At 37.8% G+C, this 14,783-nt stretch overlaps 1 protein-coding gene across 1 annotated transcript; it reads left to right on the forward strand.

The window, feature by feature from the left end:
• HTATSF1 (HIV-1 Tat specific factor 1) lies at positions 1 to 13,414 on the forward strand. The gene is made up of 10 exons (XM_037016948.2): positions 1 to 197; positions 388 to 627; positions 2,292 to 2,472; positions 3,106 to 3,153; positions 3,612 to 3,766; positions 5,521 to 5,684; positions 6,925 to 7,024; positions 9,644 to 9,733; positions 10,591 to 10,728; positions 11,259 to 13,414. The coding sequence occupies exons 2-10, from the start codon at positions 442 to 444 to the stop codon at positions 12,486 to 12,488; spliced, it is 2,292 nt and encodes a 763-aa protein (XP_036872843.2). The 5' UTR covers positions 1 to 197; positions 388 to 441; the 3' UTR covers positions 12,489 to 13,414.
• Positions 13,415 to 14,783: the final 1,369 nt, after the last annotated feature.

Consider the following 14,783-nt stretch of genomic DNA (forward strand, 5'->3'; position numbering starts at 1 on the left):
GGCGCGACCCGCGACGTTCCGACGCGCTGATAATGGCGACTGCGTCAGCTTGAGCGGGCCCCGGACTTCAAGTTATTTCCTGTCGTTGCCGCGGGAGCCGCAGTCGCCTCGGGCCCGGTCGGCGGCGGCTGCGCGCGTGCGCGCTCCTGCCGCGCTCTGGATCAGCAGCGGCTCCGAAGCCCTGCGGAGCTCGCCAGGTGGGCGGCGGCGCGGCCGGGCGGCGTGAATCGGCGCGCGCGCGGCGCGCGAACCGCGGACGGGGGGCGGCGCGGCAGCCGAGTGGTCCCGACTTCCCGGGGGCTGCTGGGGCGCCGCGGGGAGGCGCGCCAAGGAGCGACGGGGTGCGGGCCGACCTCTGCCGACCTCCCTTTCTCTGTTCTCTTCCAGCGTCATCTCGGCCTCTTCGCTGGCCTGGACCCTGCCTCTGGCTAAGTCGCCACCATGAGCGGCAGCAACTTGGATGGGAACGACGAGTTTGATGAGCAGTTGCGAATGCAAGAACTGTACGGAGACACCAAGGACGGCGACACCCAGAAAGATCCCGGCGGAGAAACCGATTCTTTCGGGCAGCAGCCGGCTGACACCCCTTACGAGTGGGACCTAAACAAGAAGGCTTGGTTCCCCAAGGTAAGAGTGGCACGGGCGCCACTGCCGAGCGGGCCCACCCGGCCAGCTTCGATGGGCGCTCCTTTTACGCTTTGGTGAGGTCTTGAGTTAGAGCCCTTGTGGATAGTGACGTTTCTTTTTGTTGTCTGTTGTAGAACCGTGTGTAAAGAAACTTAGATCTTTTGGAAGATGTCTTAAATGTAATTTAATTCTTAAGTCTTTTCTATGCCTTATTTTATTTGTGAAGGTCACAGTTGGTTATTATATTGATGACTGCTTTTTATTGCAAAGAGGAAAAACACCAAGAGCAAATTGAGTAGCTGTTAATATCAGATAGCCAACCTCACTTATCCTAGGAATTCAGATGCAGCTTCTTGATTTGAGAAAGAAAAGTAGCCGTTTATATATCTTCACTGATTGAACTTTGCACCCCTCTTTACTTTCTTGTGAAGTTTTGACCCTAGGCATATGTGCTTGAACCATATAACCACGCATGAATATGACTAGAGGTGCATAGAATATGGATGCAAAAGATCTGTGTTGATTTGTTTAGTTTGGAAATTGTTAAAACTTATTTCAGCTTGGAGTAACATAACTGATGTTAAACTTGGTTCTGTAAACTTTTCGGTGAAAGTACCCTGTTAATCAAGGTTTCCTATGGGTGGAAAAAGGATAACCATTAGCACCCTAATGGACTGGCAAGGTAATACAAACCGTGTGTTATATCCATTGTGTAATTTGACTGCTATTCTTAAAATTATTTATTTCAACTTTGTTCTTTCCCTTTCTGTATTTGTGTGTCTATCCCATATCCTCCAAATCGTTACATTTACTATTTCACTTGTACTGGTAAGTGCCAGCTGTAGTTCAGATCCGCCCTTCTGAGTAATTGTAACAATAGTCTGATAATGGATTAATTTGTGAGGCTAGTTTTGTGGCACTAGTTTTTTGCGTTATGGAAGCCCATACCTGTTTAAAATTTGAGTTTAAAATTTTCCCCATTCCTATGGGTGCCTAACATTGATCGGAATGAAGATATAACTACATTTCTTTCATTGTGCAATTGTGTTTTTTTGCCCCCTAATGCCAGGAGGATAGATGTGAGTTGATTTTGGTCTTAATTTGTTCTGACATTACATGAAAATGTGATTCAAACAAGTATTTAGTTCTATAATTGCTAGCTTATTCTTTATATACCAAATCAGAGGTCCATTTTGTGTCCTCTCTTTGCAACTAGAGATTTAAATATTTAGTCTACATGTACATTTGTATGTATATAGGGTAAAAGAAAGATTGGTTCTATTGTTAGATTATTCGTTGACTATTGGTTTTTATTCTGACTTTACTTTTTTTCCTATATACCTGTAGCCTTAGTCAAGTAGACTGTACAGAGGCAGTAATTTATAAATGAAACTAGAAAAGGCGCCAGCATCACTTAAAATGCCACCAGTATCTCAGACTTTTGTGTTGATAATCCAAGTACCCTTGTCTTATTAATTTTATGCCCAGTTTTCTATATAAGAAGACTTATTCTTGCATTTAGACTAATTAGTATGACTGTTATCTGTGAAAACACTTGTGTGTTAGGTTGTGTAGTTGAATATGCTGTAATTTAACACTAGACTGTTCAAGGGAGGAAATCATTTTTTAACTTCTGTATGTGTGTGTGCTAAATTCTTGTTTAGATCACTGAAGATTTCATTGCTACTTATCAAGCCAATTACGGCTTTTCTAGTGATGGTGCGTCTAGCTCTACTGCAAATGTACAAAATATCAGTGCTCCGACTGCAGAGGAACCTCCACCAAGAAAATCCCCTGAACCCAGTGATTCCAAGAAGAGGGGAGAAAAGAGAAAGGCTGAATCAGGCAAGTGGATTTAGCTTGCAAAACATGAGTATAAAAATTTAAAATTTTAGTGAGTGTGTGTATTTGTAGTTACTTTTTAGAGAATTGTAAAAGCTTTGAAGGAATCACAACATGAGGGGTTTTTCTTATTATGTGGGTTCTTATGTTGGCTCTTGAACTAACTTGTGGGTTTTGGGTAGGCTGTTGCAGTTTTATGCCTCAGTTAATCCCTTTTCAAAATAGAGCTATTAGGAAATTATCAAGTTCTGTTTGTAAGGTATTTTCCAAACTTTTTGAGTTTAATTAAATTGAACTCCAGGCTTAACACAGTAATTGGAGTCAGAAGCTACCTGAGCATGCCACGGCCTCAAGTGTGGACAAGGGTGCTTTTTCTTTTTTAAAGTGTCAGAATCATAAAGAACCAAGATAAACTAGTCATCTTTTTTCAGATAGGGCTGTACCACTAATTATCTTAGAAAATATCCAGGTAGTTTGAAAGCTGGACAGTGATTTGAATTAGTCTGTCTTGTTCTAAAGGTAAAAAAAGTTCCTAGAAATTTTGAGAAACTGCCACATTGTCAAGATTTCATAATGTGACTTTTACTTCTTCTTGTATGTGTTTTACTTATTTATTTATTTCATTTTGATTTTTAGGATGGTTTCATGTTGAAGAAGACAGAAATACAAATGTATATGTGTCTGGTTCGTATACCTTTTTAAGTATTTAGAGTAGAAAATACTTGATTTTGAGATTTTTTTTCACAAAGTGATTTTTAGTTTTTCAGTTTCTCTAAAGTCTATTTGTTTGTCATTTTTTGGTCCAGCTGTTTGCATTAGTGTGGGGTATGTTGTTTACTGCAAATCTGAAAAAAATTAAGTGTGCGTAATTTTACATGCCATTCTTTTTGTCTGCTTTAGCTGACTTCGCGGCAGTTTGCCTCTTCAGATTCATTGATAGAAAGCCTAAACAATTTTAATGTGTATATAAATACATCAAAACAAAAAATTTCCTCGACTCTATATATGTGAGATTTTACGTCCATTTAGAAAATATCGAAATTGTGCTCATCTGAGTTGTAGGTTTCAAATTGGTAGAATACCTAAGTAACCCTTGCCTTTATTGTAAATGCCTTTACAATTTTTTTCCCCTAATGTTAAAGGTTTGCCTCCAGACATTACAGTGGATGAATTTATACAGCTCATGTCCAAGTTTGGCATTATTATGAGAGATCCTCAAACAGAAGAATTTAAGGTCAAGCTTTACAAAGATAATCAAGGAAATCTTAAAGGAGATGGGCTTTGCTGTTATTTAAAGGTTAGTTATGTGGTCACATAAGTTTCTCATAGCTCCAGTTTTAACTCAGGAACCAAGGCTACAATTCTGTGTAGACAGTAACCCAAGACTGATAAGGATTCAAAATAGGAAGAAGAAAACTGAGATTTCAGATGGTGCCTGTGTGTATCACATAGGTGAGGTGATTCACTTGTTCTTCTAAGAAAATATGTTACCAGGTCAAGGTATTATGTAAGTTATACAACCAAAGTACTTCTTTTGTCTTAAAAGAAGTCTCAGTGCAAAGATCTCTTTAGGAGTATATGTGTATAATCAATTCAGAACACATTTTTAAAATGCACGAAGAAAACCAGTAACATTTTATTTTCCCACTGGAATGATAAGTCATTTGGCAAACCCCAGCCCACTGCCTGTCCTTGTAAATAAAATAAATGTTTATTGGAACATGGGCACATTAATTAATTTATGCATTTATCTGTGGCTGTTTTCATGTTTCCACAGCAGAGTTAAATGGTTGCAGCATAGATCACATGGCCCATGAAGCCTAAAATATTTACTAACTGGCCCTTTACAAAAGAAGTTTTCTGACCCCTGAATTAAATTGTAAACAAGATGCTAGCTTATGCTTACTGCTTTGAAATATATTTTGAATGGGAGAGAAGAGAGAGTGGTATCAACAGAAATTTGCAGAACTTCATGTATTCATGATACCATTAAATTGCACAGAGAAAGCTCAGTGTCAAAAGCAGCCATCGTTTCTAGAACACCTGTCACCTTAGGAGCGTGTGTTACGCATTACTGAAGGGTACAAAAGAAATGGGCACAATGATAAAATACACATATGTCATGGAACGTTTATAAATAATTACAAAGTAAAATCAAAGCAGTAAAACAACAGGAGTAATACCACAAGCATGTTGTGAGTATACGCATTCAATGAAATCAGAAGGCAGTAGGATTAAGCTTGAAAGCTTTTTGGGAGATGTTTTTGATCTGGTTCTTGAACATGGGGGGGTCATGCATGAATATGAAAATTAAAGAAGGTAGTTATGTAATTTTCAAATGTCAGTAGATTTGGGGTTTGAGTGTTTTAAAGAAAAAAAATGGGGTTTTGGGAAACTATATGTACAATTCATGACCCATAAAATTGACAAGCTAGTAAATTGAGTTTCAGAAGAATATAGTTCATTGTTCTGCAATCCATGTTGATTGTGCAGCTGGGTTCATTTGTCTACTTGTGTTCTCCTCAGGCCCTCAGGTCTTTACCTCTGTGTAGAGCTAACAACTGCCTCTGTTGTATAGGACCCAGTGTCTACAAATGTATTTAATATACAAGCTGTCAGGTGATTACCTTCTTCCCAGGATATCACAGACTTGAAGATTAACTGGTGAATAAAAAAGTGAAGGCTGGCCTTGGTATTCCCAGTTTCTTGTGCAATCTAGTCTTTTAAGTAGGAATAATTTAGAATTTTAAAACTGGAATACACCTTAGAAATCACACAAGTCCATTTGCCTCATTGTATAGTCGAGAAATTGAGACTCTAAAAGACAAAACTATTCTAATGATATAATTTATTGAACTTGCCTAAATTCACATAGCTGGTTGGAACAGCTGTGTCTTGAACACAGGTTTCCTGATGTGCATCTAGAGTTCTTTATCCCAGAGGAGGTGGTTATAATTAAATCTTTATTTATATATAGTCATCATCTAAAAAACTCCTGAAGTTTCATTTCATTGTGAAGCTTACTGACCGTATCTTGTTTTACCGTTATAGAGGGAATCTGTGGATCTTGCATTAAAGCTCTTGGATGAAGACGAAATTAGAGGCTACAAATTACATGTTGAGGTGGCAAAGTTTCAACTGAAGGGGGAATATGATGCCTCAAAGAAGAAGAAGAAGTGCAAAGACTACAAGAAAAAGCTGTCTATGCAACAAAAGTTTGTGTTTTTTTTCTTCCTTTTTGAAGAATTTCATGTAAATATTCTAGAGTACATTTTTGATATTAGCCACCTAGTTTTGTTGTATCAAATATGTCTACAGATCATTTTACAAGAATTTCATTAGGTCATCCGAAGCTTTGAACAGTCTGTACAGTAAGATGATTTGGCAGTGGTAGTGGTTTTCATCTTCTGGGGAGTTCATTTGTTCTATAACAGGTTTAAATGAGATAAGAGAGCCATCACTTTGGAAAATGCTAAAACATCAGATGAAGTAAGATAGCTTAATCCTATATACAAGAGCCATTAGTTCACTTCCTAGGTGGATTGAAGTCATCTGTACAAGGAGGTAAATTTTTATATACAAGTTTGTTAGTAGGAATTAGAAATTAGAAATGATAGGTTTTATCATTGTACCTACTATGTGGTTATTTATAGTATATGCATAATATCAAGTTTCTCGATCCATTTGTTAAATATGTTTTTTGATACATGCTAATTTTAAGAAATTAACCAAAATGATAAGTACTTTTATTAGAGTGAGTTCTAATAACTCTTCTAACATTGTGCTTAAACTAATGATAAAAGGATCATAAAAGCATTTAGTTGTATATAATGGGGTATGTAGGGAGAACTTGGTGATGGTGGGAGTCTAGTAAACATAATGTTCCTCATGTAATTGTAGATTAATGATACCAAAATTTAAAAAAAAGTAATAAAAATAAACTATAGTTTATTTTAAGGTTAAAAAAAAGCATTTAGTTGTATAGTCCTATAGTTTTTACAGGAATAGTTACTATAAATACCTATAAATGTTATACACAATGTCAGTAAAATTTAGATTGTACGAAGAGTGAGTAGTTATATATTTAGTGCAGTTTGTTCTTTATAGTCATAAAATAACTAAAAACCAGCAGAATTTGAACATTTTTTGGCCTCAAGGTATATTTTCCTAGATAGTCATAAATACCAAATAATTTGCAGTGTACCTTCATCAGAATGCTTGTAACCAGACAGCAGTTCTGAAAAAAATACATATTCTGGGGATTTCAGATACTGGAACCATCTTTCACCTGCCCATTATTTTTATTTCAGAAAGTTCTCTGAGTAGAACTGTGACTAAAATACACGTTGTTTTAGAATCAAATAATTATTATTATTAAAATAGGATTAACAACTCATATTTTCCTCTCTCCAAGTATGAAACAAAATTCACTTCTTAATTGCTTTGTTGCATTAGGCAGTTGGATTGGAGACCTGAGAGAAGAGCTGGACCATCTCGAATGCGCCACGAGCGAGTCGTCATCGTCAAAAATATGTTTCATCCCATGGATTTTGAGGTAGGAGGTTCTGTGGGGTGATGCTGGTATGGACATTATGTAACTGGAATAGAGGTGTTCATCAGAGAAACCTGTTCTCACTGGATGATTTTGTGGAGTGTTTGATTTGACTGAAGATTCTGTATCAATCTAAAGAACAGGCATCAGCATTGAGCTTTGTAGTGGAAAACAAATATTGAGTTGTCAGGTTACCCAGGTGTCAAAAAGAAATCAGATTTGGGGGGTTGGAATCCACTTTCATTCCAAACAGCTGACCCGTGTTAGAAGCAAAATACCTAAAAATGCTCTTTGGTATCAGGGTAAACAGTGTAAAGGCTAATATTTTTAATGTCACGTCAGAGGGTTTTCAGGGTTTAATTCAAAGCCTTATTTAAAAATGCATGCCTGGCAAATTTAATTACCAAGAGGTGAAGAATCCAAACCCAGATGCACAGGTGGGTTTCTTGTTGTGTGCACTAGCGCTGTCCAGTAGAAGTAGACTGTGAGCCACATGTGTCATTTTAATTTTCCTAGCAGCCACAGTAACAACATAATGTGAAATAGGGGAAATTAATTTTAATGATGAATTTTATTTAACCTAGTATACCCAAAATATTATAATACTGACATGTGGTAGAAAAATATTAATGAGCTATATTACATTGTTTTTTTCCCCCTTTGGCATCAAATCTTCAAGATTTTATGTTCATTTCACTCCTCTAATGCACCACAATTTGGACTAGCCACCTTTCAAGTATTCAGTAGCCATGTGTGGTTAGTGGCCACCATCTTGGCCAGTTTAGGTTTAGCTGGGAAAGAAATGAGAAACATAGTTCATTTCTTCCTGGGGAAATAAAACACCAATGTGGAAAAAAATTACGAATGTTGACTACAGAAGGTTTCAGTACGTCAGTCTGATTTTAGTCTCAGGTCCATTGCTTGCAAAGTGTTGTCTTGAGAAAATTTCCATGTTTAGCTATGTTCAAGAGTTTTCCTAGAGGAAGGGATGATTATTTTTGAGCTACAGGATACTATACAGCAGAAAACAAATAACAGTTTTTCAAACTGGTATAAATTAAAATGGAGGTCTAGGAGAACTGCTAAAATTTGATATCCTCATAGAAAAGCACTGAGACATTGATACAGAAATAAAAAAGGTAATGCTCCCTTCCCCCACAATGGAATCACACTGAAATTTGTTACATTATTTTGAAAAACATTGTGTTTGTAATATAATACTGATTTCCCTTGGTAAATAAAATCAACATATTAGGAATAGTTTCTCAAACTGAAGAAGTTTTTATTGACTGTTCCCTCTGCGTGAAAGACAGCTGTATTCTGTGAGGTATATGAAATTCATTCAAACAAGATTCCTGCCTGGGGAAAGTGCACAGTCTGATAGGTGCCAACCACACACACACATCCCTAAGGGCCCCCACATGACTTCACCAAATGACTTTTATGCTCTATCTCCCATTCCTCTGAGGCCTGATAATTGTGTATAAAACAAATTGGCATCGTCTCCAAAATCAGATTTTGTAAATGGGAGAAATCCAGAGTCCTGCCAGTGAAAGTTTTAGAAACCTCAGATTTATAGGATATTATATTTTTTTAAGTTTGAATTCAGTAACTGCCTGCCAGTTGTTTGTTTTTTGCTTTTTGAGAGAACTTCAGGAGAGAAAAGCCACATTTTATAGTTCTTGCAGTTCTGTTTAGTTGGTGAGGAAAATAAAAACCCATGAGATAGTTGAATTTAAATGTTTACTAAAAAGTATGTCTACTTCAATAGAAATTAGTGGATCAGACAGCCTCGTTTATACTTGTATGTAGCTGAAATTCAAGTTGGTAATGTAACTTTTTATGAGCCATTTTCATACATTGGGACTTGCAGAAAGATTTGTTAATTCCTACAGGGCTTCTTAAATCCTTTAGTTGTAGGGGAAGAGCCTGCCTGAACTCAGTGCCGCCGCAGCAGCAGTGTTTGAGTGTTCTTAAGGGAGTCATCATAGCAGGAAGTAGCCTTGGAGTTGCAAGAAAGCAGCAGCTAAGAATGTTTCATTGTGTGCTTAAATAACAGCTCATTATTGTGCGCTTCTGTTACAATGTGATAGGAGACAGGATGAGCAGAAATCCTTATATGGGAGGTTTACCTTGTGAGTTAAAGTAGAATCTCAGAAGCACAAAGAACAATCTTAGTATCCTTGGTCACTGAAGGGAATACATCTCCCCGAGTACAAGATTTTGGTAAACAGGAATCTGCTAAACACAAAGCAAAGGGCTCTCCTCCGTACACGTAGAGCGTAGAAATCTGTTAACACACGCCACAGGTTGTGCTGGCCTTTCAGCTGCTCTTATTTGGGATTTCCTTCTCTCTCTCCTTGCTTCTGCACACTGCTGTTGCTGCCGGGCATACTTGGCCCTTTCCTCCATCTCAAAGCCAGGCAGACCCTCATAGTAGCAGCAGCTGTGCTAGTGTGACTTCATTTGATTTTTGACTTGTCTTCATTTTGTAGACTGCAAACAAACATAACTAACCTTTAAGGAAACCTTATTTGTTGTTTTGTCAAAGCAAGAAATTTGATTCTTAGGATTTGTACTTATAGAAGGAAACAAACCCATTTTAATCGTGTATTTTTGCAGGATGATCCATTGGTACTGAATGAGATCAGAGAAGACCTTCGAGTAGAGTGTTCAAAGTTTGGACAAATTAGGAAGCTCCTTCTCTTTGATGTAAGTGTATGGCTTGGACAAATGATTCCCAAAGCAATCATTCTTCCCATTTAATAAGTTATTGCCAGGTGTTATTATGCCCCCAAATTTTATATTAATGTTTTTATGTAGGTTTAGTGGTAGTCATCTGTTAGCAATGATTAGATGAACATGAATTATAAGTCAAGGCTTTGATAGACTTGGTAAGATTATTTAACTTTATCGTCACTCTAGTGTACATGATTGGGTGAAATAAAGTATAAGAAAAATATGTGAGACCTATGGTTCCCTATTTGCCCACATTTTCACCTCTTTGTGAATTATTCTCCTCTACGTTCGGAGAACAGTCAAGAAAAATATTCTCCTTTATGTTCCTTTTCTCACGTTTTTTTTTTACTTCCAAAATTGATACATAATAATTAAAAGAGTCATGGTTTATTTACTGTGTACTACAAGCTACTTTACAGGTAGGTAGGTGCTATTATACCCATTTTACAAATGAAGAAGCTGAAAGTTTAGAAATGGAGCAACTTGCCCAAGGTCATTCAGCTGCTGACTAGCAGAACCAGGACTTAATGTCAGGGCTGTTCGTCTTCAGAGTCCACGCTCTTTAACGGCCATACTGGCTTGCCTCTCACTAAACAATGTTGTCTGCAGAAATATTTCCAAGGACATAGTGCTTGGTTCTTACTAAACCAGATGAAGCTGAAGAAGCCCCCAGCTGCATGTCCCTCACTGGATAGAAGGGAAGAAAGGCTTCATGCATAAAATCTTTTAGTGCATATCATCAGAAAAAGCACTACTTACCTACTTTCTCAAATGTACATGTTTTACTTTTATTCTCATTCATTCCTCCTTTCTCTTCATTGTCTTTCTAGAGACACCCAGATGGTGTGGCCTCTGTGTCCTACCGGGATCCAGAGGAAGCTGACTATTGTATTCAAACACTCGATGGAAGGTGGTTTGGTGGCCGTCAAATCACTGCCCAAGCATGGGATGGGACTACAGATTACCAGGTATACTCTGCCACTGTCAAGGGCACATGACTTATTTTATTACCAACAAATATGGATCTAGCAGGCCTTCAGATAAGTTTTGGGTTCAGTTCAATCTGTTAAAAGTAACAGTATTTATTTTAAACAATGCTTTGCCGTCAAAGCACAGAAAAAAAAATGTTTGAATCTTTTAGTTTATAGGTCTGAAGTTTTGAGGCTTGCTCACAACAGTGATAAGAAAAGAACACATTCAACCAAAAAGATTTTCTTCTTTTCTGTGTCGTAAAGTACAGAGATCAAATATTAACTTTTTAGTTGATGAGACATTTCTCCAGTACTGTGCTGTGGGCATTTATTTAATGATCTTAAGGTCAACTGTAGTAAATTGAGATGTTAAGTTTTGAAAGCCAAAGATGGAATTGCTTTGACTTCCTAAGAGGAGAGGCATTATAAAATTAGGATACTTCTGTCAATTGGAGAAATGCTGGGAGGCACTGTTACTTCCTTTTGCCTAAAACTTCATTTTAATGGTAGTTCCCATTTATGCACAGGTGGAGGAGACCACAAGAGAAAGGGAGGAAAGGCTGAGAGGCTGGAAGGCTTTCCTTGATGCTCCGGAGGCCAGCAGAGGCCTTCAGCGTTCAAATTCTGTCTGTGCTTCGGAAAGGGCAGGGCCCTCTAGAGTAAGGCATTTTTCAGAGCACTCGAGCACATCCAAAATGAGTGTTCAAGACGCCGCAACTGAAATGGCATTCGAAGAACCCGTTGATTCAAAGAAGTTTGAAAAAACAGAAGATGGAGGAGAATTGGAAGAAAATGCCTGTGAAACGGGTGCTAAAGAAAGTGGCCCTGAAAAAGAGGCTGAAGAAGGCTGCCCCCAGAGAGAAGCCGAAGAAGGCTGCCTAGAAAGAGAGTCGGAGGCAGGCTGCCCTAAAAGAGCATGTGAAGACGACTACCCTGAAAGAGAGGCTGGAGAAGGCAGTTCCAAAACGGAGTTCAGAGAGGGTAGTCCTGAAGAAGGGAGTGACCCTGAAGGAGAATGCAAAAAGAAAAAGCTCAGACACAGTTATGAAGAGAACGGCCTTGCAGACGAGTCCGAAGAAGATGGCCCCGACCAGGAGTCCGAAGAGGGGAGCCCCCAGAAGGAGACGGAAGATGACTCGGAAAGAGAATCTGAGGAAGACTGCTCTGCAAAGCAGCCTGAGGACGGCTTTGAAAACGAATTTGAAGAAAATGGCCTTGAAAAAGATGTTGATGAGGACGGCTCCGACAGAGAGTTTAATGAAAATGTTCTCAATAAAGAGTTAGAAGAAAACGACACCGAAAAATCCGAGTATGGAGATGACAGCTCTGAAAGGGTGTTTGATGAGGAAGTCTCCGACCGGGAGTTGGAGGAAGAGTCCGACGGAAAGGAAGAGGACGATATGTATGAGAAAGTATTTGATGATGAGTCAGATGAAAACGAGGATGAGGAAGATGCCGATGAAAAGGGCCTTGAAGGTGCTGGTGAGAAAGAAGATGCTGATGAAAAGATGTTTGAAGATTCAGACGAAAAAGAAGATGAGGTAGATGTAAAGGGCGATGAAGCTGTAGATGAAAATAAGTTAGAAGATGACGATTCTAATGAGAAATTGTTTGATGATGAGGATTCCAGTGAGAAGCTGTTTGATGATTCTGATGAAAGAGGGACTGTGGGTGGTTTGGGGAATATTAAGGAAGAGGAGCCCCTGTCCACAGGCAGCAGCTTTGTCCTCAGCAGTGATGACGACGATGATATTTAATCCCTGAAATTTGCTTTTAGGGTGATTCCTCCATCTACATTTTGCCTATGCTCCAGGGTAAGTACTAGTAGTGTTACATGAATATGTGCATAGTGGTAGGATGCCATCAGGTAAATGTGATTTTCATTGTTACCTGTACTTAATTTTAAATATTTGTTAATTGACTTCAATTAAAACTTCATAGTATAATGCAAGTAAACTGGATACTGTCCTTTGTCAGATTTGTTAAATGCATGCAGAATAATATTTTTTAAAGTATTCTGATTGAAGTTTGTGATATTCAAAAATAAAAATGTTGTTACTATGCAGAAACTAAAAATTGGACTTGAGTTAAATTGTATTTTAAATTCTTGCTATATTGTTTTATTCATACTAAACGTTGGTTTTTTTGAAGGACTGGAAAATTCCCATAGGCGTTGCCTCATTTCCAGCTTATGTTACCTGTTATGTCCCTGTTTCACTTCTCTAAACCAGAGCATGTTACTAAACTTGACTCTTGGATGTGCAAAAGTAAACTTCCTGAAGTCCACAGCTTTCATTATTGAAAATATAGAGGAGATTAGAATTCTCCCATATACAGGTTGGGCCCCTTAAGAAGCTGATTAAAGTTATGGGACCTTTCCCCACAAAAATGTATGCACACTCTACACAACATTTTGTGTACAATTTTGGATGTTTATAGATTCCCTAGAATTTAAGAATTTTGCTTGTCATGCGTACTTCTGTTTTTTGTTTTTGTTTTTGCTCTGGAATCATAGTGCCTAGTACTGTGCTAAGTGCTAAGTTGTATAGTCCCAATAAAAAACTGAGTCTTTATTGTGCTTTCCAAATTCAGTATTGATGGGTTGACTTCTGATGTGACATTAAGAAGTTATTCTCAGTGAATTTGAAGCATTAAAATAAACTGCATTGGTGGTTTTCCCTTATATGGTCTCTAAGTGTAATCATTACCCATAAAGAGTTCTGGTACTTCGGGCTGGCTTTCTGAGAATTTTTTTTGTTGGTGTCTGGGATGTCTTAAAATCTTCAGGCTCTTCACCAGGGATAAATGAGTAAAACAGGTGAATAAAGTTAAACATAAAAAAATTACAAGTCAAAATAATGTCCTCTTTTAAAGGTAAGCCAGAAGCATTGAAACACAGTTTATTGGGGAGTTGGTGTTCTACATGAAAACACTTTATCTTACATACACAATGTTTGGAACACAGCTACAACATGCAGGAGCTCTTTAAGACTGTTAGAAGGGAGCCATATTCATTCTAATTCCCCCCCCTCCCCGCTTATTAATTTGGTTGGTATCAAATACTCATGCTCTTTTTATATAAACACCATGAAAGTGAAAGTCACAAACAACAGTAAAATGGTGAATAATTTATGAGGTGATGTTGGTAAACAGGAATTGAAAGTCATGAAGCACACCAACTTAGTCACCTGTTTACTAAGTAGTCAGGTTTTATTGGTCCTGAAAATAATTTGTGAAGCAACAATACATCCTGTTAGCAAAAGAAAAATACAGGGGTGGATTTTAAGCACAGCAATGCTCAACAGTTACCTAACAATTCTAAATTTAATGCTCCTTAAGACCATATAGTTTACATAAATATCAACATATTCAGTCCTAAATGCATGAACCAGAAGTGGTTTCAGGGATGCCTTTGGTGTAAATGCTGTTTTCTGAGCAATACAAGTACCTTATATAAGAACAAACTTGAAACTTCATGTTAGAAGATAAAAATATTACTGGTCTTGCCAATATTAGTGAAATATTCGAAGTCATTATTGCTTTCTCTGGAAAAAACCTGGTAGGGCAAAACTGGAGTAACTTGTTACAAGGATTTGTTTTCCTCAAGTAATGATAACTGGGGGTTCTTGGAGCCCTAAGTTGCCAAATCTGGTCCATTTGGAAGCCACTACCTCTTTTTAGAGTGGAATCAATTTTCTAAATGAATCTTTTCCTGATGTAAATTACTTGGTGATTCTAAGGCTTGGAAAAAAGGTAGGAGTTAGCTAATTTGGGGAACATGCCCTTCTCAAATAATGTGGATCTTATTTTTAAAAATAAACCAAACATGGTTGGCAAAATTGGACAGCTACATGTAAGAGAATGAAACTGGATTATTGTCTAACCCCATACACAAAAGTTAACTCAAAATGGATCAAAAACCTGAATGTAAGTCATGAAACCATAAAACTATTAGAAAAAAACAGGCTAAAATCTCTTGGACATAAACATGAGCAACTTCTTCATGAACATATCTCCCCAGGCAAGGGAAACAAAAGCAAAAATGATCAAGT

The sequence above is a fragment of the Manis javanica genome, chromosome X, assembly GCF_040802235.1.
Source record: "Manis javanica isolate MJ-LG chromosome X, MJ_LKY, whole genome shotgun sequence".
Classification (NCBI taxonomy): Eukaryota; Metazoa; Chordata; class Mammalia; order Pholidota; family Manidae; genus Manis; species Manis javanica.

Coding starts and splice junctions, on each gene's coding strand:
- HTATSF1 (XM_037016948.2), top strand. CDS start 442: ATGAGCGGCAGCAACTTGGATGGGAACGACGAGTTTGATGAGCAGTTG. Junction 628..2,291: donor AGAAGGCTTGGTTCCCCAAG/GTAAGAGTGGCA, acceptor ATTCTTGTTTAG/ATCACTGAAGATTTCATTGC. Junction 3,154..3,611: donor TACAAATGTATATGTGTCTG/GTTCGTATACCT, acceptor CTAATGTTAAAG/GTTTGCCTCCAGACATTACA.